This window comes from Sus scrofa, chromosome 7 (genome assembly GCF_000003025.6).
Source record: "Sus scrofa isolate TJ Tabasco breed Duroc chromosome 7, Sscrofa11.1, whole genome shotgun sequence".
Lineage (NCBI taxonomy): Eukaryota > Metazoa > Chordata > Mammalia > Artiodactyla > Suidae > Sus > Sus scrofa.
Window position 1 is genome coordinate 60,739,273 of NC_010449.5, and position 27,500 is coordinate 60,766,772.

General features: G+C 37.4%; 1 protein-coding gene and 1 pseudogene across 3 annotated transcripts in view; one reads left to right on the plus strand and one right to left on the minus strand.

Annotated features, from left to right (window-relative positions):
* The window catches only part of ARIH1 (ariadne RBR E3 ubiquitin protein ligase 1), a 116,635-nt gene that overhangs the window by 31,790 nt on the left and 57,345 nt on the right, over positions 1 to 27,500 (minus strand). For all 3 annotated transcript variants that reach the window (XM_021099101.1, XM_021099102.1, XM_021099103.1), the window contains 3 exons: positions 18,479 to 18,623; positions 9,264 to 9,356; positions 8,735 to 8,790 (listed from right to left, as the gene is read on the minus strand). In XM_021099101.1, coding sequence (XP_020954760.1) covers positions 8,735 to 8,790; positions 9,264 to 9,356; positions 18,479 to 18,623 — 294 coding nt within the window. The remainder of the gene's footprint in view (positions 1 to 8,734; positions 8,791 to 9,263; positions 9,357 to 18,478; positions 18,624 to 27,500) is intronic.
* On the plus strand, positions 252 to 983 carry LOC106504445 (annotated as a pseudogene).

The following is a 27,500-nucleotide window of genomic DNA, read 5'->3' on the forward strand; positions in this document are numbered from 1 at the left end:
TTTATATATATAATACATTATACATATTATATGGAATGTAAAAAATAAACATCTGACTTGGATGTCTGGAATATTCTTCTTGGAGCAGCACAGACTTGAGGACTAGACATACTTCTCTGGATCTATTTGATTATTTGGTTTTATGTAATATTTGCACAGTTATAATATTATAAAAGTACTGGTTTACAATTTTTTGACTAAACTTATTGACAAAACAGACAGATGTGGTAGCAGTGGCTAGAGCGTCCACCATGACGCAGAAGGGCACAGCACTGCAGAACTACAACAAGCTGGTCAAATGCATCAAGGAGCTGTGTCAGAAGCAGGAAGAGATGTGCAAACAGATCCAGCAGGAGAAGGATGAGAAACAGTGGCTGCAGAATGAAGTGAGGCAGCTGAAGAGAAGTTGGCCCAAGTCAACAAGAACCTGGCTCACAAGATCACCTCTTGTAAAGAGTTTGATGGGACCATCATGCAGAGACAGAGGCTGCCTACCTCAAAATCCTGGAGAGCTCACAGACTCAGCTTAGTGTCCTGAAGAGGGAATCAGGGAAGCTGACCAAGGCCACAGCTCAGAGCAGAAGAGCAATGGAGACAAGGACAGCTGACAAGGCCACAGGTAGAGGGAACTGCCTCCACTGTGCCCATCAGGCCTTAGTCTCCAGCAATCTGTCTTCAAAGCATCTTTGTTCTTCATGGCAGTGGCCACTTTCTCTTCTTGTCTTGGGTGCCAAGAGAGGCAGCTGCCAATTGCCACCAGCTCTGGGTGACAAAGAAGCCCTGGGTGCAGCCCACCAGCTGGGTGTCCTGGCCTTACACTCACACAGGTTCTGGGTCAGTTCTACTCAGGGCCTCTGAGGCCCCCCATATACCCATGGGCTGCAGGAAAGGCCCCACTTCTAGTCTCAGCACCACAGGAGTCCCCTCACCTTATCACTTGGCCAGCAGGTGTCCAGGCAATGGGAAGGGGCTGGGGCCCTCCTTCACCTCAGAGCTGACCCTGGGAGCTAGTACCTATCAATAAAGGTTGTCTTTGTAAAGATAAAAAATAAAATAAACTGACTGACAAAACATAAAAGAATCTGTTCCAGAATAGAAAAGAATAACTATAAAGCTGACAGTATAAAGTAATTAGGTACCTAACAGAAATTTGGGGATAGAAAAGATGAAAGTGACAGCCAGAGGCAGCAATTTCCTCACTTTACATAGTTTAGTTAAAAGGCATGTATTAAGACTATTTATTATTTTTTTCCTTTTGTCCATATTTGCAGCATACCGAAGTTCCCAGGCCAGGGACTGAGCCTTTGACACAGCAATGACAACACCAGATTCTTAACCCACTGCACCACCAGCAACTCCAGGACAACTTTTTTTTTGTTTTTGTTTTTTTAAAGGGCTGAACCAGCAGCATATGGCCATTTCCCAGGCTAGGGGTCGAATCAGAGCTGCACGTCACAGCCACAACAATGCCAGATCCAAGGCACATCTGTGACCTACAATGAAGCTTGCAGCAACACAGGATCCTTAAATCAGTGAGCAAGGCCAGGGATTGAACCTGCATCCTCATGGATACTAGTCGGGTTCTTAACCTGTTGAGCCACAACAGAAACCCCAAGACAATTTATTTTTAAAAAGAACATTTCTGTCCTTCTCAGACAAGTAGAGATTGAGCCAACAGAGGTATGCATTGTCTCTAAGATACTAAGATTCTAAGATCCATTTTTTAAAAATCTGATGTAACAGTTAAAGCTATTAAAAAAGCATCTGGCAGAGCTCCTGTCATGGCTCAGTGGAAACAAATCTGAGGAGTATCCACGAGGATACTGGTTCAATCTTTGGCCTTGCGCAGTGGGTTAAGGATCTGATGTTGCTGTGGGCTGTAGTGTAGGTCACAGACATGGCTCGGATCCCACATTACTGTGGCTGTGGTGTAGGCTGGTGGCTGCAGCTCCAATTCTCTAGCTGGGAATTTCCATATGCCACACTAAAGACGAAAAAAAAAAAATCTGGCATAATTCTGCTAGAAGTGATGGCAATGAGTTGCTGACATTATTTCCGCTTGTCTGTTTCTAAAACTTCCATATGTGAAAATAAATCATTCCATTTTTCAGACAAACCTAGCAGGATAAACTAGAATAGCACAATTCCAGGTGTGTGGTTAATGCTAATAATGATTAGTCAAGATGAAATTAAATATATTACTTGAAGGTCTTTAAAGACTAAATAGATACATGTTTACTTTTAGTGTATCTAAGATTATTAGAGAAGCTATATATAGTAAAAGAAATTTAGGCCCAAACAACTACATTAAAAAACTAACCAACTGCTAGGATGAACAGAAATAGATGAACCTGTATTTTGCCCCAAGTGATTGATTATTTATCTATTTATTTATTTACTTAGTGTGCCTCTAGCATGTAGAAGTTCCAAGGCCAGAGACTGAACCTGCACCACAGGAGTAACCCAAGCCATAGCAGTGACAATACAAGGTCCTTAACCTACTGAGCCACCAGGGAACTCTAAATAATTTAGATAAATGGTTTTCATTAATCTCATGATGACATCAAGGATAAATCTTGGAACAATGAAAAATTTCTCAAAGTATACTATACAAGGCCATTGTGTAGGGAGACCCACTTAGCCAAATAGCCTTAGTGGTATCTTAGCACAAACCAATCCCTGGTGTTTGCAATGATTACATATGCTTATGAAAGCAGAGAGAATAATACACTTCCAGTTATTTACTCAAGGATACATGCCTATACTCGTGCCTGTTACACACCTGTTCCTAAGGAATAAAAAGGTGAGCCCAATGAATCGCTAATCTTAAGAAGTGAGTGTAGCAAGTTCCCACTGTGGCACAGAGGAAACAAATCCAACTAGTACCATGGGGATGTGGGTTTTGATCCCTGGCCTCACACAGTGGGTGGGGGATCCAGTGTTGCCGTGAGCTGTGGTGTAGTTCGCAGATATGGACTGGATTCAGTGTTGCTGTGGCTGTGGTGTTGGCCGGCAGCTGTAGCTCCAGTTAGACCCCTAGCCTGGTAACTTTCATATGACACAGGTGCAGCCCTAAAAAGCAGAAAGAAAAAAAAAAAAAAAAAGTGAGTCTAAGAAGCCTTGAGAGATCAGTGAATAATTTCAGAGTGTAGTGTTTCCAAGATTAGAGCCACACATCTTGAATGGAAATTCGGTCAACATAAATAGGATACCTGGAGTCAACTTACAGCCTAAGAAAGAATACAGACACGAATATAGGCAATTATGAAAGTGTATGGTAAGGAAAATATGGGGGCTCTCAGAGCACAGAGGATGCTTACCAAATTGAAAATGAAAATCAGTTAAAACTGTGGCACAAAGAATAACTAAGATGACAAGTAAGTTAAGTGAGATGAAGAATAAAATAGGAAGAGAATACTACTTACATGAAAGTCAGAATACAGTAGGAAAAAAGTAAACAAAAATCAAATCAAACCAAATGCAAATAAAAAGCACAGTGCTTTCAAAAAATCAAGTTCTATGTGGCTCGAACAGAGAATGTGAAAAAAGGTGAGGCAAAAGATGAAGCTGTAAAGGTAAACAGCATAGGACAACAGAAGCCATTTGTAAAGAAGAACTGAAAGGTGATGACATTGGTTACAAGAGATCACTTAGGAGCCAGTTGCAGATTCCCAGCTAAAAGACAATGATGGACTGGATCAGGTCAATGGCAGAAAGAACAGAGAGAAATGGATGGATTTAAGGGATGTAAAATTCACAGAGTTTTGGTGCAAGGATGACTGTGACAAACACAGGACAAAAATGAATCAGGGATACCACCAACATTTCTAATTTAGTCAAGGCTTTAATACCTAGTGATGCCATTCTTTGACACTTAGAAGCAAGTAGAATGAGTGAGTTTGGTGTTGACAGAAGTAGTAGGAGGGCTGCACCAGATAAAGTCAGAAGAATATACAAATGGAGATGCCTGAAAGGCAGTGGGATACGTAAGTCTCAAGCTCAAAAGAGGGAATTCCCAGTGTATGCCTAGGAAAAGTGTATAAATTACAGAGTGAGAATAGTGAATAGAACAGAACTCAGAGGAGTACTCTTTTAGGTAAAGGCAGGGAAGGTGATTTTGTAAAGTCAATTAGAGTAGATGAGAAGTAGGCCTACAATGGTGGCCTTAGTTGTAGGTGGCTGAGGTAAAGGAGATTTTACTGGAAATGAGTAAAACATAGAAATGAAAGGCAGGAGTTCTTAAACTGAAGCATGCATCAGAACCATACTAAGAGAGCTTGTGGTTCATACTGCTGGGCCCTATACCCAGAGTTTCTGATTCAGCAGTCTGGAGCTAGGCCTGAAAATGTGCATTCTCATAACATTCCGAGGTGAAGGTGATGCTGCTGGTTGGGGGGCTACACTTTGAGAGCTACAGGGCTAGGGTGTAGAATGAACAATAAATATAGACATGAAATCACACTGGATTGACAGCAAGCCTTGGGAGAAAGAAAAGCCTGTGAGTGAGGTGTTAGCACTACAAATAATTAAGTGGGACAAACCAAGAAGTCTAAGCACAAAGGACCATGAAACAGCTGGATAACACAAGTCTCAAAGGATTTATGGGGATTTTAAACTGAAGTAGAGAAATGGTCTGAATACAGCCCTGAGACCAAGGGGGAGAATGACTTCACCTCTTGGCCATAAGGTACACATAGAGGGAAAAAGTGAGCTTCAACTTGAGAGGGTTAAAGGGTAATACATTATCAGGAAAGGAAAAGGTTTCAGTCTCAAGTTCCAAACGAGTTTAGTTCAAATTAAAACAAGAAACCATTTTTAAAACTATCAAGTTGGAAATTAAAAAACTATAATCCACAATTGGGGAGGATTTAGTTTCTTTCATACTAAGAAAAACAAGCGTGTTTCAGTTACTGGAGTTTACATGAAAAAAAAAAAAAACCCTCACCTTCATTTATTAATATTATGTTGCTATACACCACACAGCATACAACTGTTTAAGGTGAAAATAAAAAATTTCTCATCTCAACTCCTAAACCCTCAGATAATAACGTTATTATTAAAATTCTCTTATGAGTATTATCAAAGTTTTCTCTGCATGCAACAGCCTGAATACAGCACCCAAAGAGCTCAAGAAACCTCAAAAACTAGAGTTCCCGTTGTGGCTCAGCAGGTTAAGAACCTGACTAATATTCATGAGGATGTGGGTTCAATCTCTGGCCTTGCTCAGTGGACTAAGGATCCGGCTATGCTGAGAGCTGCAGTGGAGGCTGCAGACAGGGTTTGGATCTGGCTTTGCCATGGCTGTAACGTAGGCTGGCAACTACAGCTCCAATTCAACCCCTAGACTGGGAAATTCCATATGCCATACCCATGGCCCTAAAAAAAAAAAAAAAAAAAAAAAGAAAGAAAGAAAAAAACCCCAAAAAGGATAAACACAAAGAGAACCACATCTAGATATACCAGTCAAAACTTATGCTAACGACACAGCAAAAAAAAAAATTGGGGGCCACTCCCACGGCATGCAGAAGTTCCCTGGCCAGGGAATGAGCCTGTACCACATTAGCAACCCAAGCCACTGTAGTGATAATGCCAGATCCTTAACCCACTGTGTCACAAGAGAACTCCAAGACGCAGCAAATCCTGAAAGCAGCAAACCAGACAATATGATTAATGGCTGACTTAGCAGAAACAATGGAGGCAAGGAGGCAGCAGAATGACACATTCAAAGTGATGAAACTGTTAAACAAAAGGCCAAAGAGCATATACATTTGTAGGAACCACCAAACTATATTACCAAAAAGTTGCAACAGTTTATATTCCCCACTGTACTAAATTCTCACATTAGATACTACCAAATTCTTTTTACACTTTTAACTTAATGAGGTCGCACTCGTTTGTAATATTACAAAACTTCAATGCTACCAACTTATTTATTTTTATTTACTTTTTTATTTAATGATTTTTACTTTTTTCCATTATAGCTGGTTTACAGTGTTCTGCCAATTTTCTACTGTACAGCACAGTGACCCAGTTACACATACATGTATACATTCTTTCTTCTCACATTATCATGCTCCATTATAAGTGACTAGATATAGTTCCCAGTGCTATACAGCAGGATCTCCTAGCTTATCCATTCCAAAGGCAATAGTTTACATCTATTAACCCCAAATTCCCAGTCCGTATCAATCCCTCCCCCTCACTCTGGGCAACCCCAAGTCTTTTCTCCATGTCCATGATTTTCTTTTCTGTGGAAAGGTTCATTTGTGCCATGTATTAGATTCCAGATATAAATGATATCATATGGTATTTGTCTTCCTCTTTCTGACTTACTTCACTTAGTGTGAGAGTCTCTAGTTCCACCCATGTTGCTGCAAATGGCATTATTTTGTTCTTTTTACGGCTGAGTTGTATTCAATTGTGTTTATATACCATATCTTCTTAATCCATTCATCTGTGCATGGCCATTTAGGTTGTTTCCATGTCTTGGCTACTGTGAATAGTGCTACAATGAACATAGGGGTGCATGTGTCTTTTTTAAGGAAAGTTTTGTCTGGCTATATGCCCAAGAGTGGGACTGCTAGGTCATATGGGAGTTCTATATTTAGTTTTCTAAGGTACCTCCACACTATTTTCCATAGTGGTTGTACCAATTTACATTCCTACCAGTGTAGGCAGATTCCCTTTCCTCCACACTCTCTCCAGCATTTGTTATTTGTGGACTTATTAATGATGGCCATTCTGACTGGTTTGAGGTGGTACCTCATAGTAGTTTTGATTTGCATTTCTCTAATAATCATGCTGAGCATTTTTTCATGTGCTTGTTCGCCATCTGTATATCTTCTTGGGAGAAATGTCTATTCAGGTCTTTTGCCCATTTCTGAGTTTATTTCTGTGCATGGTGTGAGGGTGTGTTTCAACTTCATTGATTTACATGCAACTGTCCAGGTTTCCCAGCACCATTTGCTGAAAAGACTGTCTTTTTCCCATTTTATATTCTTGACTCCTTTGTTGAAGATTAACTGACCATAGGTGTCTGGGTTTATTTCTGGGTTCTCTATTCTGTTCCATTGGTCTGAATGTCTGTTTTGGTACCAGTACCACACTGTCATGATTATTGTGGATTTGTAATATTGCCTCAAATCTGCAAATCTTATCAGTCTAAACCATCTATGAAGAAATGCACCATAAATTGTCAAATTCTTTTCATCCTCATCTCCAGTAGTCTGCTAACTCTGTGCTCTAGCTACAGAATACATTAATAGAGAAGTTCATGAACTTCTTAGTATTACTCCCTAAGTAAAATCGCCCTAATTTCTTTAGTAATTTGCTTCTTTTTAACTGTACTTTACATATACCTTTATATATAAAACTTAAACTATGCATTTTATTTATTATTATGAACTTCCTGGGGAAACAAAATGTCATCTTAATTTTTCTGTTCTCCTCTGTATATGAGCATTAATAAGGAGGCTCCCAGTAAATGTCTGTGGAATGAATGAAAGGATACAAGTACATATTGATGAAATGTACTGATTAAAGAATATAAGATAAAGACAGCTGAAGGAATGGTGGTACCGTAAGATGATACACGGTTTATTTCTACTAGTTTACAACAATAATGGAGATAAGACTTACTGAAAGATAGCAACAGTATTAACATAAGCTGACAACAACAGTAACTACGTGTTAGTAAACTAAAGAAGGTTGGGATTAATAAAGAGGAATCAGGGGCTTTATAAACTGTGCTGGTTAAGTCAATTTATGGCTTCATTAAGTTAAGAAATTTGCTCACTAAAGCCCATGGCTGCTTTTACTTTTATTACCTTCAAATCCCATTGCTTAAACAGACATACCTTAGGCAATTATCCAGGACTAATTATGTAATTTGTTTGTGGATCATTCAGGCCTTCAATCTGTTTTTTTTTTCCTAGACTGAAGTCAATTAGGTAGCCTGAGGTTATGAAACAGCACTGACTCAGGAATTTAAGCAACCTGGGATTTTACTTCACACATAGGAGTTAACTACATTTGTTTCTTCAAGTTTGTTTTTCCCCTTCAAAAGGGAACCTTTCACAAGGTGGGTAATGAGCCAAGAGCCTCCTGTTACCATGCCTTTGGTATCTGTAGCAGTGTTCCAGCTGAGGCCACATTCTCCCTGGTTAGCTCTCAGTGAAAGACCGAGCATGACAAAGGTACCAGGGTCTGGCCATTTCTGCTTATTGAGGCATTCCTCTTTGGGAAATCTATGCACTGGAGTTCCCTACAGGGCTGCCAGACACTCTAACAGCTGCAACATAGTCTGTGTCTTGTCCTACTGAATCCTCTTCCCTTCTTTCTCTCCGTAACAGGAGTCAGAACTCTATCAAGGTCTGCCTACTGCTTCTCCTCCTCTTTATCATACATAGGTGCTATCCCACAATAAATACCACCTCCCCTTTTAACTCTCTTAGCATCTGCTTCCCAGAGGACATAAACTGACACAATGACACATCCTGTTCTCCAATTCCAAGGTTTACTGAAATCTAGCTATCTAGTGTTGCCAAGTTTACCAGAATATTAACTGGGCATTTAACTAGGTTAAAAGCAGACTTGTGCGCTACAAAGGAATGCAGATTAGAAAATCTTTTCCAACTTTTTAAAATTTCACCTCCTCTGTAGTGTTGGGCAAAAATTAATTTGGTTTAGCCAATCAATCAATATTCAACATGCAGAATATACAAAAAGTACTTACATAACTGTGTTGTCATCCACTAAAATATCACAACCATGAGCAGGACACGAAATAGTCTGAAAAAGATTGAAATTTAATGTCTTTATTCAACAAATATTTACTGAATGCTTACCACTGCCACGCACTTTACTAGGTTCTGCAGATACCTTAACATCAATAGGTCCTAAATTATGCCCCTTCTATTAAAGGAAATGTGTTTATCACCATAAAGTAACTAAAAATGCTAACCTAAACGATTGGTTTTTCAATATAAAACTTGAACAGAAAAGCAAGAGACAAAACAAGAGTTCTAAACAAGTTTAACCTGATAAACAAAAATGCTAATGCCTGCCGAAAATACATTACCTAGACTGTATCTTTAACTGGAATGCCACACTGTAAATTTAAAAAGTCTCCATTATCTTTTAGTCATTTTAATCTAGGAAAAAGTTTCCCCATGCAATTCACAATCCAGAATGCTTCACCTGTTTAAGAGTCTAAACACTGTAGGAAACTCAACAAAAACTAAAAAACAAATTGCATTCTTTACCTGTCCCATGCCTTCTTCCATTATTTTGGTAGTTAAATATTCACTCCAGCACTGCATACAAAACTTATGTCCACATTCAAGGCCAGTGAAATACTGCAACAAAAATAATACATGGACTTTAAAAAAAACATTAGCAGAAAAATCACTACACATAGTGACTCAATAAGGTTCTTTTCTTTGGCCATGCCCACAGCACGTTGAAGTTCCTGGACCAGGAATCAAACCCTCACCACAACAGCAACCCAAGCCATTGCAGTGACACCACCAGATCCTTAACCTGCTGTGCCACAAGAGAACTCCCTTACTAAGGCTCTATTAAGTCATATTTCTTATAGTGGCTAAAATGTCTAATTTGACAAGACTAAATGGGCTCCTAAAATGAACTTCTAGGTGGTGAAATCAATACATGCAAATACACTGAACAGCAAATACCTAATGAGGAATGCATTTATTTTATTTTGTATTTTTTATTTTATTTTTTTTGTCTTTTCTAGGGCCACACCCACGGCATATGGAGGTTCCCAGGCTAGGGGTCAAATCGGAGCTATAGCCCGCCAGCCTGCGACCTATACTACAGCTCACAGCAATGCCAGATCCTTAATCCACTGAGCAAGGCCAAATATCAAACCCGAAACCTCATGGTTCCTAGTCGGATTTGCTAACCACTAGGCCACGACGGAAACTCCAGAAATGCATTTATTTATAGTAGATATTTATAACTTTTAGAAAACACAGACAAGTCTGTGTTTGAGTATGAGAAGATGCTCAACATCATATCCTTAGTCATCAGGGAAATCTAAGTCAAAGCCAAATCAAACACTACTTTATACCCACTAGGACAGACAGCTATAACCAAAAAGACAGGAGTTCCCGTCATGGCGCAGTGGTTAACAAATCCGACTAGGAACCATGAGGTTGCGGGTTCGGTCCCTGCCCTTGCTCAGTGGGTTAACAATCCGGCGTTGCCGTGAGCTGTGGTGTAGGTTGCAGACGTGGCTCAGATCCCGTGTTGCTGTGGCTCTGGCGTAGGCCGGTGGCTACAGCTCCAATTCGACCCCTAGCCTGGGAACCTCCATATGCCGCAGAAGCGGCCCAAAGAAATAGCAAAAAAAAAAAAAAAAAAAAAAAAAAAAGACAGATAAAAGTGTTGACAAGAATGTGGAGAAATTAGAAATCTCATACACTGCTGGTGGGAATGTAACATGGTACAGGAACTTTGGAAAACATTCTGGCAGTATCTCAAAAAATTAAACAGTTATTACCATATGATCCAGCAACTCCATTCCAAAGAACTGAAAACACACGTCCCACACAAAAACTTGTATACAAATGTTCACAGAAGCATTATCCACAATAATCCAAAAGTAGAAACACCTCAAAATGTCTATCAACTGAAAAATAAGCAAAATGTAGAGTATCTATATAACGGGGTATAACTCAGCCATAGAAAGAAGTATTGAAACCTAATGTGGACAAACCTTGAAAACATCATGTTAAGTGAAAAAAGCCAATCACAAAATACCACATATTATTGGATTTCACTTATATGAAATGTCCGTAATAGGCAAATTCATAGAGAAAGAAAGTAGATTTGCAGTTGCCTAGGGCTGGGAAGCTTCAGGGGGGAATGGGAATTGACGATAAAAGGATACAGGTCTTTTGAGGTTATAAAAATGTTCTAATTAATTGTGATAATGTCAGCACAACTGTGAGTATATTAAAGACCACTTTAAATAGATGAGTTGTTTGGTAAGTGAATTATATCTCAATAAAGCTATTATTTTTTAAATGTCACACAAATACAGAACTTCATGGAACTGCATGGAACACAGCTAATCTAGAAAATAAATAAAATCTTATGGAAACTAAAATATTTACTTGAACAGAATAATAGTAACATTACTTACATGATTTGAAATACTGCTAATTTGATAGACAGTTAAATGAAGTATACTATATTCTATAACAGGATCTTAAAAAGATGTATTTTAAGTAATATTAAAGAGAGTCTTGGAGTTCCTGTCGTGGCTCAGTGGTTAACCAATCCGACTAGGAACCATGAGGTTTTGGGTTTGATCCCTGGCCTTGCTCAGTGGGTTAAGGATCCGGCGTTGCCGTGAGCTGTGGCATAGGTCACAGACATGGCTTGGATCCCGAGTTGCTGTGGCTGTGGCTGTGGTCGGCAGCTACAGCTCCGATTCAATACCTAGCCTGGGAACTTCCATATGCCGCAGGTATGGCCCTAGAAAAGGCAAAAAGACCAAAAAAAAAAAAAAAAAGTCTAGAGGACTGCACTTTCAAAAGACAATGGTTACTGCATTTTAGTTTATGAATATTTTATAATATTTGCTACCAAATTATTTTTAAATGAATTAAGTAATACAGGCTCATGGTTAAAAACAGTTATTTAACAATGAACTTACGTTGAAAAAGAAGTCTTCCTCATCCTCTACTTCGCTACCCAGAAGTAATCCCTATTTCCAATATATTTACATATTATATTCTTCCAAAGATGTTCTAATGAACACAAGTATAGATACATACAAAAAGTACCACAAACTCTCTTTGGAATTCTCATTTTCTTTATCCTTTTCTTTTTTGGCCACCCTGTGGCACATGGAGTTCCCAAACCAGGGATCAACTGAGGGAATGCTGGATCCTGTAACCCGCTGTGCCTCACATTGCATTGAACCTGCATCCCAGTGCTGTAGAGACGCTATCGATCCTGTTTCACCACAGCAGGAACTCCTGGATTTCTTGATGATGACGATGATGATTATGATCAAATTCATGTATTCAGGACAAATTTTTACAAGTGAAATTATAACAGTATATATTTACAACTTATTACAAAGCTTTGTTCAAAGAGGTTGTAGTAATTTACACCACTGAAGAGAACCTAATTCTCACACCCATGTCAACACAGTAAAATATTCCAACTCTTCAATCTCTGCCAATCTAACAAGTGAAAATGAACTCCATCAATTACCATTAGTTATAATTTTAATTTCCTTTTATGAGTGAAGTTTAAACATCTGAAGAAAGATTTAAGGCTGTATATTTCTTTTTCTGTGTTCTTTCATCACCTATTTTGCCCACTCACAGGTTAGGGGTCCCAGGTTAGGGGTCCCAGGTTAGGGGTCAAATCACAGCTACAGATGCTGGCCTACGCCACAATCACAGCAACGAAGGATCTGAGCCATGTGAGCTGAGTCTGCAATCTATACCATGGTTCACAGCAATGCTGGATCCTTAACCCACTGAGTGAGGCCAGGGATTGAACCTGTGTCCTCATGGATACTAGTCAGATTAATTTCCGCTGAGCCACAATGGGAACTCCTAGGCTTTTCTTCTTACTGATTAACTGAGGAGTTTTACTTATTTAGAAAATTGGTTTTTTTTAAGTATGGAAAATATCTTCTCCCAGTTTAAATGTTTACATTTTGCTGCAACAGAGAAGCTATTTAGTTATATGTAGCACAATGTGTTAGTTTCACAATTTAGGCCTTCTAAATTAATTAACTCTGATATAAGGACTTGGGTAGGAATTTACGTTTCCACCCCAAATGGCTATCAAGTTGTTCTAACATCATTTATTATATACCTTATTTAAAATTCCTCCTCTATTATATACTAAATTATCCTCATGCATACTTCACTCTATCCTTTTCCAATGCAGTGCTTATTCCTGAATTTAGCAGGATTAGTTCCCCTCCTATCCCCATCAATCTATTCTTTTTATTATTATTCTATTTTTCCAAATATTTGTCATCCATTTACTTCCCCTTACTTTCCTTATGAAAGTAAGATCTCTCATACTTTTTGCCAAGTTTATCCCTAAGCTCTTTTATTAATTTTGTGGCTCTTCTAAGCCTTTTATAAGTGGCATTTTAAATTCTTTTACATTTTCCATTTGGCTATTATTTACAGTATGCTTACAAAACTTCTGATGTTGCTTATGATATAAATGCAAATACTGAAGATACTATATTATAGCATATCATATCAATGATATAAAAATGCCTGGAAAGTAGTCATGGAAGAAAAATGTACTGGAGTCTTGTGACTGGTTTTACAGACTAAATGACATGGAAACATCAAGTTTAAAATATGGTGTTATTTGGAGTTCCCATTGTGGCTCAGAGACAACAAACCTGACTAGTATCCATGAGGATGCAGGTTCAATCCCTGGCCTCACTCAGTGCGTTAAGGATTTGGCATTGCCGTGCTGTGGTGTAGGCCGGCAACTGCATCTCCCCTGGCCTAGAAACTTCCACATGCTGTGGATGTAGCCCTAAAAAGATCCCGCCCCCCTCAAAAAAGGGACTGAAAATGATTCTAGGTCATTCACAAAATGAGTGAAGCTAAGTATTTGCGAAATCAATATTACATATTAAAAAAAATTCTAGGAAACAAAAATCTGTTCTCATTACTCCCCAGTAGTGAAAGAGATCTCTTGCCAGATTACCAATGTAGTTTATTTGGTTTTTGAGGCTGTAATGAGAAGGACATTCTACAAAGGACAAATACAGTACAGCTATGTAATAGCAATTCTAAAATGCTTTACTCATAACTTAAAAACTCATACACATCCTCAAGTGCTTTATTCTTTTTTCAAATAAGAATCCTTAAGACTGAGAGAGTAAAGGTTATTACAATGATTACTAAGTGATCACTATAAGTAACATCTCTACTTTTAGAATTTCTACATCAGGGTTCACTATAAGATAAAAAGACAAAAACAAAGCCTTTTGTTCTTTCCAATAACTTTTCAAATTTAAATACGTAATAATAAGATTAAACAAGATAAATTAGAAATAAATTACACTCATATGTTTGAAGGTAAAGCAAAAACTAACCTGTATACAACATAGCCATTGTGCTCAAGAGTTTTGTCATCATGGATATATCAGGGTATCTTCCTGTCTGTCTTATCCAACCCCCCTCCCTTTTTTGGGCTGTGCCTGAAGCATGCGGAAGCTCCTGGGCCAAGGAGGGAATCCATGCCACAGCAGTGACCCAAGCCACTGCAGTGACCACGTTGGATCCTTAACCTGCTACGCCACAAGAGAATTCCTTATTTTGCTTTCCTTCCTCCTCCTCTGACAAATTTGTTTTTCCTTACTAACTTATACTTACATACTTGGCTCCCTGGGCCTGACTCAGGGGATCAGATTATCTATTCATCGAACTTATCTCTGTGTATATTATAAATGTATCTGATGAAGAATACATGAAAAATATAAAAAATACTATCAACAGAAATTAATGGTCCTGAAGAAAAAGAAGTCAAAGAACAATGCACATTCTTAAAAGCTTCTTTTATCTCCACCATTTACACACATAGCAACTAATGTCAAACAGCTGTAAGAACATTAAGAATGATCTTCCCTCCATCAGAAGCTGCCCATATAATCTTTAAAGCCGAAGCCATTTTGTTTATAATAACTGAGCAAATAATAAGGGCGCCAGTTCCCTCATCTGTAAAATGGAACGAGTTAAAAAGGAAGACAAGGCAGTAATTAGGTCAGGTGTATTCAGTGTTCCCAGGAGCACAAAGATTCAGAGGAGCTCCAGGGGTGGGGAACCAGAGAATAAGCTATGCAGTCTTCAACTTAATGCATTTATCTAACATACCTTATCCTTAAATAAAATTTACTTCACAAAAATGAAATACGGTAGCCCAAGCTATATTATTTTCTAGTAGAGAGAGGGTTTAATATAGCTAGATATTATGCTTTGATTCAAAGGAACATTATTATATAGTAACTCCTGCCAGGGCTAAGAAACCCCTGATTGGCCACAACACAAGGGTAGAGTGGGATGGGGAAACACTCTCTGAATTTAAAAAGTGTCCCAAAGTCTCAGGAAATTATTTTTATTTATTTTATTAAAAAAAATTTTTTTGGCCATAGCATTCACCAGCTTGATGTGGGTTCTCAGTTCCCAGACCAGGGCCACAGAAGTGAAAGTGCCAAGTCCACCAGACCACCAAGGAACTCTCTAGGAAACTGTTTTCAAAGAAGAGACCAGAGTTCCCGTCGTGGTTCAGTGGTTAACAAATCTGACTAGGAACCATGAGGTTGAGGGTTCGATCCCTGCCCTTGCCCAGTGGGTTGGGGATCTGGCGTTGCCAAGAGCTGTGGTCTAGGTTGCAGACGCAGCTCAGATCCCGCGTTGCTGAGGCTCTGGCATAGGCCAATGGTTGCAGCTCTGATTAGACCCCTAGCCTGGGAATCTCAGTATGCTGCGGGAGTGGCCCTAGAAAAAGACAAAAGGACAAAACAAACAAACAAAAAAAACCCCACCAAAATAGTTAATTTCAAAGTATTATAAAACTAAGCTATCAGAAGTATTTACTTAAAACCTGTTTTTGTGTAGCAAAGTTGCTTTCTAGAAGGACAAAGGTATAGAAGATACACAATAATAAAAGGTAAGTATCAGTGTTTGAAGAGACTAATAGAAATTGAAACACAGGAGTTATACAATCTAAATAAAGAAAACATCCAATTAATAAAGCTTCAACAAAGAATCTCAGGGTAGCATTTACACGCAAAATGAAGAGGTTAAAATTATTCTTCTTTATTAGTTTAAAAACCATGAGAAGTCCTAATTTCATTGTTATGATTGTGTTTCCATAACACTTACTTTTCAGACCCATGCTATTGTGTTTTTTTTTGTCCTGTCACCTACATAGCCAAACTTCCTTTAAAAGAATAATTTGTTTATATTTTATTGCCTCCACTTCCTTTCCAATCTTCAAGTCAATGACTCTTCAGCCCAAGCAGTCTGGCTTCCCATGTTATCACAATAGTCAAAGTAACTTTCCAAGATCATCAGTAAACTACTGTTAATTCCAAACTCACCTTTCCATTCTTTTCTCTGAAGCTATCACTGTTTACCATTCTTGGAACTGCATTCTCTTCCTTTAGCTACATTCTTCTAGTTTACCTAACTTCCACACCTTGAGAGATTAGTTCAAATGTCAATGTCTGTGGGAAGGCCTCTGATCAGTAACTGGGTTGGGTGTCTCTCTAACACAACCCCATGGTATGATGCCCCATCAAAGCACTCACCATTTTTTCTGAATATGTCACTTTACTTATCTGCCCAGCTTACCCCTGTAAATTATCTGAGGTAAGCATTATGCTTTACTCGCCACTGTTTTTAACATTTAGAATAGTGCCTGGTATGTTGAGTTAATGAATGAATGAATAGTAGGTTCTCTACTATCAATTACAAGTACAAGCACAATTTATACTGCAAATCTCTATAGATGACTTTCAATTCTACTTTGTTCTGTCAGACAATACCAAGGGTACAGAGAAAGTTACAGGGTATATTTGTAAGTAGCTACCTTTGGTACTCAAATTACATTTAAGATTTAAACTGAGGAGGAGCTGGCTATAACAGAGCAGGAGGGGAAATGCCAAGGAATAAGGAAATCTTGTCTAATCTGGGACAAATTATTTGGGTCTTAGTATTACTTCACAGAAACATTTATAAACTGTAAATGGGAAACAAATGTCACTGGCAAAGACAATCTGTTAAAGATAACAAAATGGTCAAAACTTAATGTTGTTTTATTTTCCCTTTTTAGGCCACACCCACAGCACATAGAAGCTCCTGGGCCCCAGGATGGAAAGGGCACCTCTAAAGAGACAGCCAGATCATTAACCCACTGTGCCAAAGTATTTTTAGGGCCGTACCCATGGCATATGGAGGTGCCCAGGCTAGGAGTCGAATCAGAGCAGTAGTCAACAGCCTACGTCACAGCCACAACCACAGCAATGCCAGGTCTGAGCTGCATCTTTGACCTATGCTGCAGCTTGCAGCAATGCTGGATTCTTAACCCAATGAGAGAGGCCAGGGATAGAACCCTTATCCCACAGATACTAGTCAGGTTCTTAACCCACTGAGCCACAACAGGAACTCCCTAATTATTTTTAATAGTGGTGCTGATTGTTCTTTTTAAATACTTAAGTTAGAATGGGATTTAGGGGGAAATGGTACAATTCCCAGGCTGATAGATTTGAAAGAATTTCTTATTCAACTTATTTGAAAGATTAAAAAAACCTGAAACAAACAAAAAAAAACAAACAAAAAAACCTGAAACCTGGCAAGATTAAACGATTAACTAGCCAAAGCCAAGAAGCAAATGGTCAAAACTAGATAATCTGGAAATTCAATTCAGCATTTTACCTTCTAAATTATTTTAACTCTGATTTTCCATTAATGAGCACATAATTAATTTTCTTTAACTTCTTTCCTAAGCACTTGCATGTGTGAACAAATCAGTTCCCTTCAAAAGAAAATCTTTAGAGGTACACATGTTAAACTAACATAAACAATGAAAAACCTTCAGATCCTTGGCTGGGGAACTTCCACATGCCACCAGCATAGCCCCCCAACAAAAAGTAAAGAAAAGAAAAAGCTCCAATATGTTAACATATACTATATGGGTGATAAAGACCTAGTATAAAGTGATTACCAGAAAAAGCTGTTTAACTATTAAAGCAGAGTCTATAAACAAGATAATTATAATTATTATAGAATTAAATTATTCTTAGATACATTGAAACACCTTAAGAGGTGACATCCAAGTAACTAAACAAATTTTCATTTTGGCCACAAATATAATTTTCCTATGGATACTAATAAAGTGCCTTTATAGGAAGACTGTGTTTATTTAGGCCTTAAATTTCCTCACTAGATATACCAAAGTAAATCATCTAAATTCAATAGGTTTTAAGAAGAACATTTGTACTTAAGAATCTCTGTTAAATGGAACTATATGTGTGAAAATCTTTTGTTATGAAGAATCCTAGAAGCTACCTGGTCAAACTAGCATTAAGGACATTTTATAAATGTTTTGGATATTTAGTCTAAAAACTTATTTTAAATCTATTATAATTTGGATGAAAAAAATTCTATTTCCTGGCTACCTATTACACAATTCTCCTATGATGGTAAAATAAACCTGGAAAAGACTTAGGTATGTAATGACAATGTGGACAAGTGGCTGCTTTAAAAAGCAAATGGGGAAGAAGAGAGAACAAGTGCTTACTCTTTCTCTCCCTTAATATATTTGATAGATGACTGCTTTAATTACTACAACCCCAGATTCCCATATCTTCCTTTCTTTAAAAAATGAAAAGCTGCTTTACCTTCTGAAATACAGAGTCTGTGCTAACCTTAAACTACCAGATACTCACCGAGTTAGGGTAATTCAAGTAGCAGATCTGACAAGGCATATCCTGTGCTGATGACCTTGTATTCATCTGGCGTGTTCGAGACTTTTTACTTGGATTAATTACATGACACTCAGCAAAGAGCTTCTCCAGGTTTCCATCAAAGTACCTGCATTATTTAAACAGAAAGGATGAGAGCCCAGCAAGAGCAAACTGTTAGAGCTCTCCAAAAACCTGATTTTCTACAGGGAAAAGCAATGAAGTGATTAAACCAAGACTATAACCTTTCTTGTTCTTTGACATACTTTGTTTTGGCCTGAGAAGTTAAGCTATTATTATTAACAGTACTATAACTAAAACTAAGGATAAAAGTTGTACTATCTCTAGCAGTACCTTATGAAGAGTAATGATATTTTAAAAGGGTAGGCTATATTTCACACAAATGAATTAACTTTACTGATTAAATTTTAGTTATTCCAGTTTAAATATATTAGTAAGTAAACTGCCTACAAAGCATACTATATCCTACAAATCATTGTTAAAAATGAAAATATGACGTGCCTCTACAAGACTAACTTTCTAAATAGTCTCTTAAAATATTTTTATTTCATTAGGAAAGGAGAAAACAAAAAAGTATATCTTTATGAAGTTTTTATATCAAATTATGTATTAGTTTTTTCCATATAAATATCTACCTAAATATAAAGAAGTAGTTTACTACCTAAGATATCAACAGCATGGCATGGGAAGTCCTACATACAGAGTTTTAACTAAATTGTAAACTTCTTGACAAAAGATAGTGGTAAAAACTTAGCCCAATATTTCCCACTAATCAGTTAATACATGATCTTTAGCCTCCTGAAATATCTTAACATTCTAAAGGGAAAAGCAATAAACTTTCAACTTGTGAATCGATATAACCACAAAAATACTAATGTGGAATCTGGTAAATTTACTTTTTGTTGTTTTGTTTTGCTTTTGGCCATTTTGCAGCATATGGAGTTCTCGGGCCAGGGATCAGATCACAGTTGCAACCTATGCTGTAGCTGCGGCAACACTGGATCCCTTACCCCACTGCACCAGGCCTGGAAGTACCAGCGTCTTGATGCTACAGTGATGCCACCGTTGCACTACAGCAGGAACTCCTGAATTTACTTTTTAGCTTATAAAGTCCAGGTTTAAATAACTACAGTGTTCTTTGTATATAAATAGGAGGCTTTCAAGATAAAAAACCATCAACACCCAAAAGAGATTTCCAATATTTTTAATGAAAGTCTTGTTCAGGCTGTGTCAAAGCATTTACTGTTACCTCCAGAAAACCACTCAAATGAAATGAACCACATCACTCTCTAAGACTAATAAATATATACTTTTTTTTTTTTTTTGGTCTTTTTTATGGCCGCACCCATGGCATATGGAAGTTCCCAGGCTAGGGCTCGAATTGGAGCTTGCAGCTGCCAGCCTATGCCACAGCCATGCCAGATCCGAGTCTCGTCTGTGACCTACACCACAGCTCAGGGCACCGCCGGATCCTTAACCCATGAGCAGGGCCAGGGATTGAACACTCATCCTCATGAATACTAATCAGGTTTGTTACCACTAAGCCACAATGGGAACTTACCAAAGTATCTTTTTATAAATACTCTGACTATAGTTATGTTTCAATTAAATGATCAAATTATCAAAAATGTCAAACGTTAACACAGTATAAAAGAGGAACTCATATGAAGTTAAGCCTGATGATTCAGCTAATCGAAATATATAAAGCAAATAGATCAAATGCTTTTTTACAAATGTTATCTCTAAAAAAATGCAAGTTATATCTAAAAGGTAGAACATATATGAATCTAACACTAATTATCAATAGGTAAATAAATCAAACTCTTTCTCTTCATAAAAAATACTCATGCTTTCAAGAAAGGATAAATCCTTGTCATCCAAAACTTGACCACACAAGATTACCAACTCCTAATACTCTGGTAAACATTCTAGACAGCATTCTATGCAAATACAGCCAAACAGACAGGTGCTTGTTTCATATAATTTCATACTCCAGGCTTATTATCTGCTTTCTTCACTAAATAATATGTAACAACATCTTTGTCAAGGAGTGTGGGACTACATTATTTTTCATTGGTATATAATATTCCACCATGACTTATACCACAGCTCATGGCAAGGTCGAATCCTTAACCCACTGAGGCCAGGATGCAAACTGACATCCTCATGGGTTCATTGGGTTCATTACCACTGAGCCACAACAGGAACTCCAATCTGCACTATTTCTTGCTGTTGCTTATGTGGTTTTAACTTCTGCAAGATTACTACTTATTCTTTTATTCTTTTTCTTAGTTCTGTCACCTTTTAATCTTGTTCTGTTGTTTTATCAGTTTATCTTTGATCCCAAGTTAGAGTCTACATTTAATTTTCTTAAGAGAACAAGGAAACTCGCCCATCTCTGCTAATTATGATAGTTTTATTATAGGATACTATGCCTAAGAATATAGGTGGATTCTTAACTCCCCATACTGTATATACATAGCCCCTATATATCTGAAAATTCCTTCAGTTTGCTGACTTTTATGCATATCGTTGCCTGTGAAAAACAGACCAAAATGAAGAGCGACTGATCCAGTGTGAAGCACTGCAGCTCAGGCACTTTGTTTAATGAGATAACACATATTCTCCTTGCTTCACTGACTTTGGTCAACAGCTGCAAAGCTTATCCTAGGATACTACTACCCTCCTTTCCTGCAAAATTTGCCCATCCTTTGAGAAAACCATATTGAGGAAAAGAAAAACAGAATGGCAGTGTCATTTTTCCTTTAATGGAAAAAAGCATGATTACAGTACCCCACCGTATATCTCACATGGCCTAGGTTTCTCTAGATTATTAGAAGCGTAATTTCAACAAGGACCTATTGTATAAAACAGGAAAACCCTACTCAATATTCTGTAATAACCTGTAGAGGAAAAGAACCTGAAAAAGAAATGGATATATATGTATATGTGTAACTGAATCACTATGCTGTACACCTGAAATTGATACAACATTGTAAATCAACTATAAAATAAAAATTGATTTGAAAAGATTAAATGAAAAAAAATCCTCCTCCCTCCACAGTTCGTTTTGTTCTTTCAGTATATTTATAGAAATATAGTTAAACAAAATGGTACCTAAACAGCCAATTTTTCATTTTCCTTGACTATTTGAAAGAAATATACCAAGTAATATGAATTAAATTTCAAGGCAGGAATATAACTATGTCTGGTTATGGGGAGGGGAGACATGGCTGGTGGGGTGTATATCACTTGCTAGTGTTTCTTCTTGAATTGAGTGGCATCATCATTTGTTTGCTATGTCAATATTTAATTTTATCATTATGAGTTTATCTTAAAAGCCACTAGGGCTTCATACTTCATAAAAAGACCACTGTTCAAGTAGCACTTATTTTCACAGAAGAATGTGAAAAGCAAATAATAAGCTACTTTAAAGTTATATACTGGGCTTTTCCACTGTATATTCTTGAGTTATCAGAGTTCAATGCTCCTTATACTCCATTAATGCTTCCGTTACATATTTATACATCAATTATCTATTACTATAAGCTTGAGAGAGAGCAAACACACACATATATGAAAATTCATAAAAACATATAATACATATTATGTATTGCCACATATACACTTGCATATACATACACTTTCACTTCTAAATAACAAAATAAGTTTTGTTTCAACATTCTCCTGTGACATTTTATGGGTACCAAACTTCGATTTTAAAAGGCAACAAAACAGTAACAATTATTCTATACATCAATTATGTTCCAACAAAGCACTAAAAAAGATTTGTGGCATCGACATCTCTTTCAGGAATTGTCACTTCAACCATCCTTTGGCCTCATTAACCTGCTTCTAATGGTGTCAACTTTTCCACTTTTAGAAAAGGCATATTTAAGCAAAAATGCCGAAGGCACAAAAAAACAGATTTTCATTTGAATCTATGAATAAAAACTGCCATATTTATAAAAAGCAAAAATAATAAAGCATGAAGAAAATGAACCTTAAAACAGCAAAATGGAACAAGAGAGTACACACACCAATGAGATGATAAGGCTTTCTCCAGGCTTTACAGACAAACCTTAGTTTCAGAGCTTAATCTTCACTTTCTATAAAAAGAAGCCAGTAGATCTAGTGTAGTATAGTAGTATAAGTGAGTTATTAAGAAACATTGAAGTAAGAGTATTTTTCTTTTGGGAATGAGACTGAAACTGAGAATTTGAGCACTATTTTTCATTTATAACCCCTTTAAAACTATAGATTTTTTAAAACTTTGTGTTAAATGGATAAAAATTTAAATTTAAAAAGGGCTCCTGGGAGTTCCACTCATGGCGCAGCGGAAACAAATCCAACTAGGAACTATGAGGTTGAGCGTTCAATCCCTGGCCTCTCTCAGTGGTTAAGGATCTGGCGTTGCCATAAGCTGTAGTGTAGGTTGCAGACGCGGCTCGGATCCTGCGTTGCTGGGGCATAGGCTGGCAGCTGTAGCTCCAATTTGACCCCTAGCCTGGGAACCTCTATGTGCCGCAGGTGCAGGCCGTAAGGACAAAAGACAAAAAAAAAAAAATTTAAAAAGTAAAAACAAAAAAATAAAAATAAAAAGGGCTCCTGAAGTAGGAGGTGAACTTTATACAAATTAAAAGATTTACCATAGCATTTGTGGTTTTTAAAGGTATTCTTTCAAAGGAAGGACTAAAATTAGAATGTCGTAACTGGCAAACATACGAACTTCTAGTAGGTAAAGTTCAGAATTCCAGAACACTAGTTAACTGTCTAATAATTTAGGAATAGAAAAAATTTTTTTTTTTGGTCTAAGACTTTTGGCCCTTGTCAGAAAAAAAATCTAATGAGGACTTAAAATAGGTCAATAAAAACTCACTTTAAAAGTTTTGGGGTTTTTATGCTAAATTAAAAAATAAATTTAGTTCTCATTTTAATATTATTATTATATACGGTTTATAGCTAAATAAATACACTGACTGTGTTATTTTATAGAAAAAGAATACTTTTTGAGATTCTGAAATTATTTTTTCTCTATACAGAAAAACTCAACCTAATTAAAAAACAGCATGATAATAAAACCTCCTGAGCTTTCCAAAAGACCATCTGCCATAAAAGTTAATAAATACTACTTTCAAGCTGCAGTACAAAAATCGTATCTCGGAGTTCCTGCTGTGGCACAATGGGATCAAAGGTATCTCTGCAGCAGAAGGGACAGAGGTTTGATCCCCAGCCCAACGCAGTGGGTTAATGATCTGCTGTTGCTGCAGCTAATGAAGGTGGAGATCACAACTCTGGCTCGGATTAGAGGATTAGATCCCTGGCCCAGGAACTCCTTATGCCTCAGGGCAGCCAAAAAAAAAAAAAAAAAAAAAAGAAAAGAAAAGAAAAAAGAAAGAAAGAAAAGTAAAAGGGAAAAAAAAATTTTTTTTAAAGTCTTACTGGATAATTTTCAAAAAACTTTCTGCCATTTGTTCTTCCATACTTTATCCTTTTGGTTTTGAGCTTTGAGGAAGGTTAAGTGTATGAAGAAACTTACCACAGTGAAACTCCACCTAGGCTTGAATTAACAAAAGCATAAGAGAAACACAATAAACTATGCCACCTTCCCAAAAGGTTCCCGCACTCGTTTATCACAGAAAACTTTAAATACACAAAAGCCAAAAGAACAATAAAATGAATTCCTTATACCCACCCTCCCAGCTTTATCCACTATCAACATTCTGCTAATTAAAAGACTCTTTGGGTTTTGTATTGGGTTTTGTTTTTGTTTTTTTGGTCTTTTTTTGTCTTTTAGGGTGCACCCATGGCATATAAAGGTTCCCAGGCTAGGGGTCCAATCGGAACTGTAGCTTCCGGCCTACCCCAAAGCCACAGCAACACCAGGTCCAAGACGAGTCTGCGACCTACATCACAGCTCACGGCAACACCGGATACTTAACTCACTGAGAGAGGCCAGGGATGGAACCGCGTCCTCATGGATGCTAGTCGGGTTCGCTGAACCACAACGGGAACTCTGACTTTTTGGAAGGAAAAAATTTCATTCCTATGTTAACTTTCAAGGTAAATCTGAAACTATGCCAGGTATTTTAAGAAACTAATTTCAGTAAATCAAAGTGATTTCAACAGTAAATGTGATAAAAATTCAGGGAATAAGGAGGTCTAGGGAGCACCCAGGATAAGAATCCGAACACTACCAATACTTTAGAAACCCTCTAAACATCTCAGTAACAAGCTTCTCTCTCCCCTAGAGATAATCACTACCCCATTTTTCTTTATAATTTTACCACCTAAATATGCACTCTTAATAAAACTTATTTTCCCCTGTTTCTGAATGTCATATAAACAGAACCATATAGAAAACAAGTATTCTGCTGAATCTACATACAAGTTTTTAAGATTCAAATATGTAGTCACTTGTAGCTCTGGTTCATTTATCTTCCACTGCTAAACAGCTATATAAATAAACCATACTTATCTATCTATAGACATTTGGGTTGTTTGTAGGTTGGAGCGAGTATGAGTAATACTGCTATAAACATGCTTACATATGACTTTCAATTTAGACTTGTGTATTTCTATTAGGTTACCCTTGGAAGTAGAATTACTGGGTCAAAGATATGCATGTAAATGCTAAGAGATAAATTAATTTTACATTTCTTTCTAAAATCATTTCACAACTTGTCTGTAGACTCTTTTTTTGTACATAATTCATATCACCAGTGAGCATTAACTGTTTAACCATCTGCCTTACAACTGTTATAATTACCCTTTTTGTATACTACTGGCTAGGATCTCCTTAAGCATAACGATTTTTGTTTGTCTGGTCTTTTTGTCTTTTAGGGCTGCACCAGTGGCATATGGAGGTTCCCAGGCCAGGGGTCGAATCAGAGCTACAGGTGCCGGCCTACGCCACAGCCATAGCAACTCAGGATCAGAGCTGTGGCTGTGACCTACACCACAGCTCCTGGCAACACTGGATGCTTTACCCACCTAGTGAGGCTACGGATCAAAACGAGTCCTCATGGATGCTAGTTGGGATCACTAACTGCTGAGCCAGGACGGGAATTCCTCAAGTATAATGTTGAACATAAATAAAGATAACAGATATCCATGCCTTGAACTCCATCTAAAAGGGAAATATTTCCAACATTTCAGCATGTACTATGATACTGCCTACAGATGTTTTTATAGATTAGCTTAAGAAAGTTCCTCTTTTTATTTCTTTTAAAGGGAGGAAGAGGGAGGGGGTAGGGAAAGAGGTAGTGGTGAAAACTTGGAGAGATTTGCTTTTTTTTTTTCCCCCCCGCCCCTTTTTTGACTGCCCAAGGCATATGGAGTTTCTGGGCCAGGGATCATATCAGAGAAACACCAGATCCTTAACTGTGCTGGGCCAGGGACTGAACCTCTGTCCCAACACTCCCAAGACACTGCTGATACCGTTGCACCACAGCAGGAACCCTGGTTTCTTTTTTCTTTTCTTTTTTTTAGGTCTGCACCCTCGGCATATGGAGGTTCCCAGCCTATGGGTGAAAATGTAGCTGCCACTGGCCTACACCAGATCCTAGACAAGTCTGCGACCTACACCACAGCTCATGGCAAGGCTGGATCCCGAACCCACTGAGAGAGGCCAGAGATCACACTCCTGTCCTCATGCATACTAGTCAGTTTTGTTTCCACTGAGCCACGATGGGAACTTTTTTTTTTTTTTTTTTGGCCACAGTTGCAGCAATGCTGGATCCTTCACCAGCTGCACCACTAGCTAACTTCACTGTTTCTTTTTAAAATGGTTATTTATGCTTTCTTTCAATTTTGAAATTTTATTTTGATCAATTTTCTGCTCTTAAAATGGGCTGATTTCACCTCCCTATGTTCATAGTTTTTACCTTTAACTGAAGTATTAACCATGTTATATGTTAATTTCTGCTGTACAGCAAAGTGATTCAGTTATACATTCTTTTTAAAAAGAATATATACATTCTTTTTAAAAATGTTTTCTTTTCCACCATGCTTTAGAATAATGGAACTCTTTCCCCCTGGCAACCAAAAGTCTGTTTTCCTTGTTCATAAGTCTGTTTGTTTTGTAGATAGGTTGATTTGTGTCATAGTTTAGATTCCATATATGTGATATCATACAGTATTTGTCTTTGTCTGACTTACTTCATTTAGTATGAAAATCTCTGGTTCCTTGCATGTTGCTGCAAATGCCATCATTCATTTTTTATGACTGAGTAGTATTCCACTGTATATATGTACCAAATCTTTATCCATTCATCTGTCGATGGACATTTAGGTTGTTTCCATGTCTTGACTACTGTGAATACTGCTGCTATGAACACAAGGGTGCATGTATCTTTTTGAGTTATAGTTTTGTCTAGATATACACCCAGGAGTGAGACTGCTGGATCATATGGTAACTCGATCCTTAAATTTTCTGATGAACTTCCATACAGTTTTCCATAGTGGACGTCCCAACCACAGTTTAGGAGGTTTCCATTTTCTTTACATCCTCTCCAGCATTTGTTATTTATAGATTTTTTAAATGATGGCCATTTTGACCTATGTGAGGTGGTACCTCATTGTAATATTGATTTACATTTCTCTAACATGTGATGTTGAGCATCCTTTCACAAGCTCAATGGAGACCTTATTATATCTTCTATATTTCTTAACTTCTCTTGTGTATTATTTCCATCTTTTAGTATGACATACTTAATTCCGAATAGTTTTGATCTCACACACTGAACCTCTCTTTAGCTTTGTCCAATCTGCTGTAAATCTAATTCAAAGCTAATTTTGCTTACTTTGTTTAATAAGTTGTTTTTTCAAATCTGTATGACAGCTCATACTTCTCAATTCTGATGAGAGCATAATACTTTCATGTAAGCCTACGTAATTCTAATATCTGGAGTTCCAAATTAGTATGTTTTAATTACAAAATTAATTTGAGTAAATAGCTTGAGACCTTACTGTTCTTTCCCTAGAA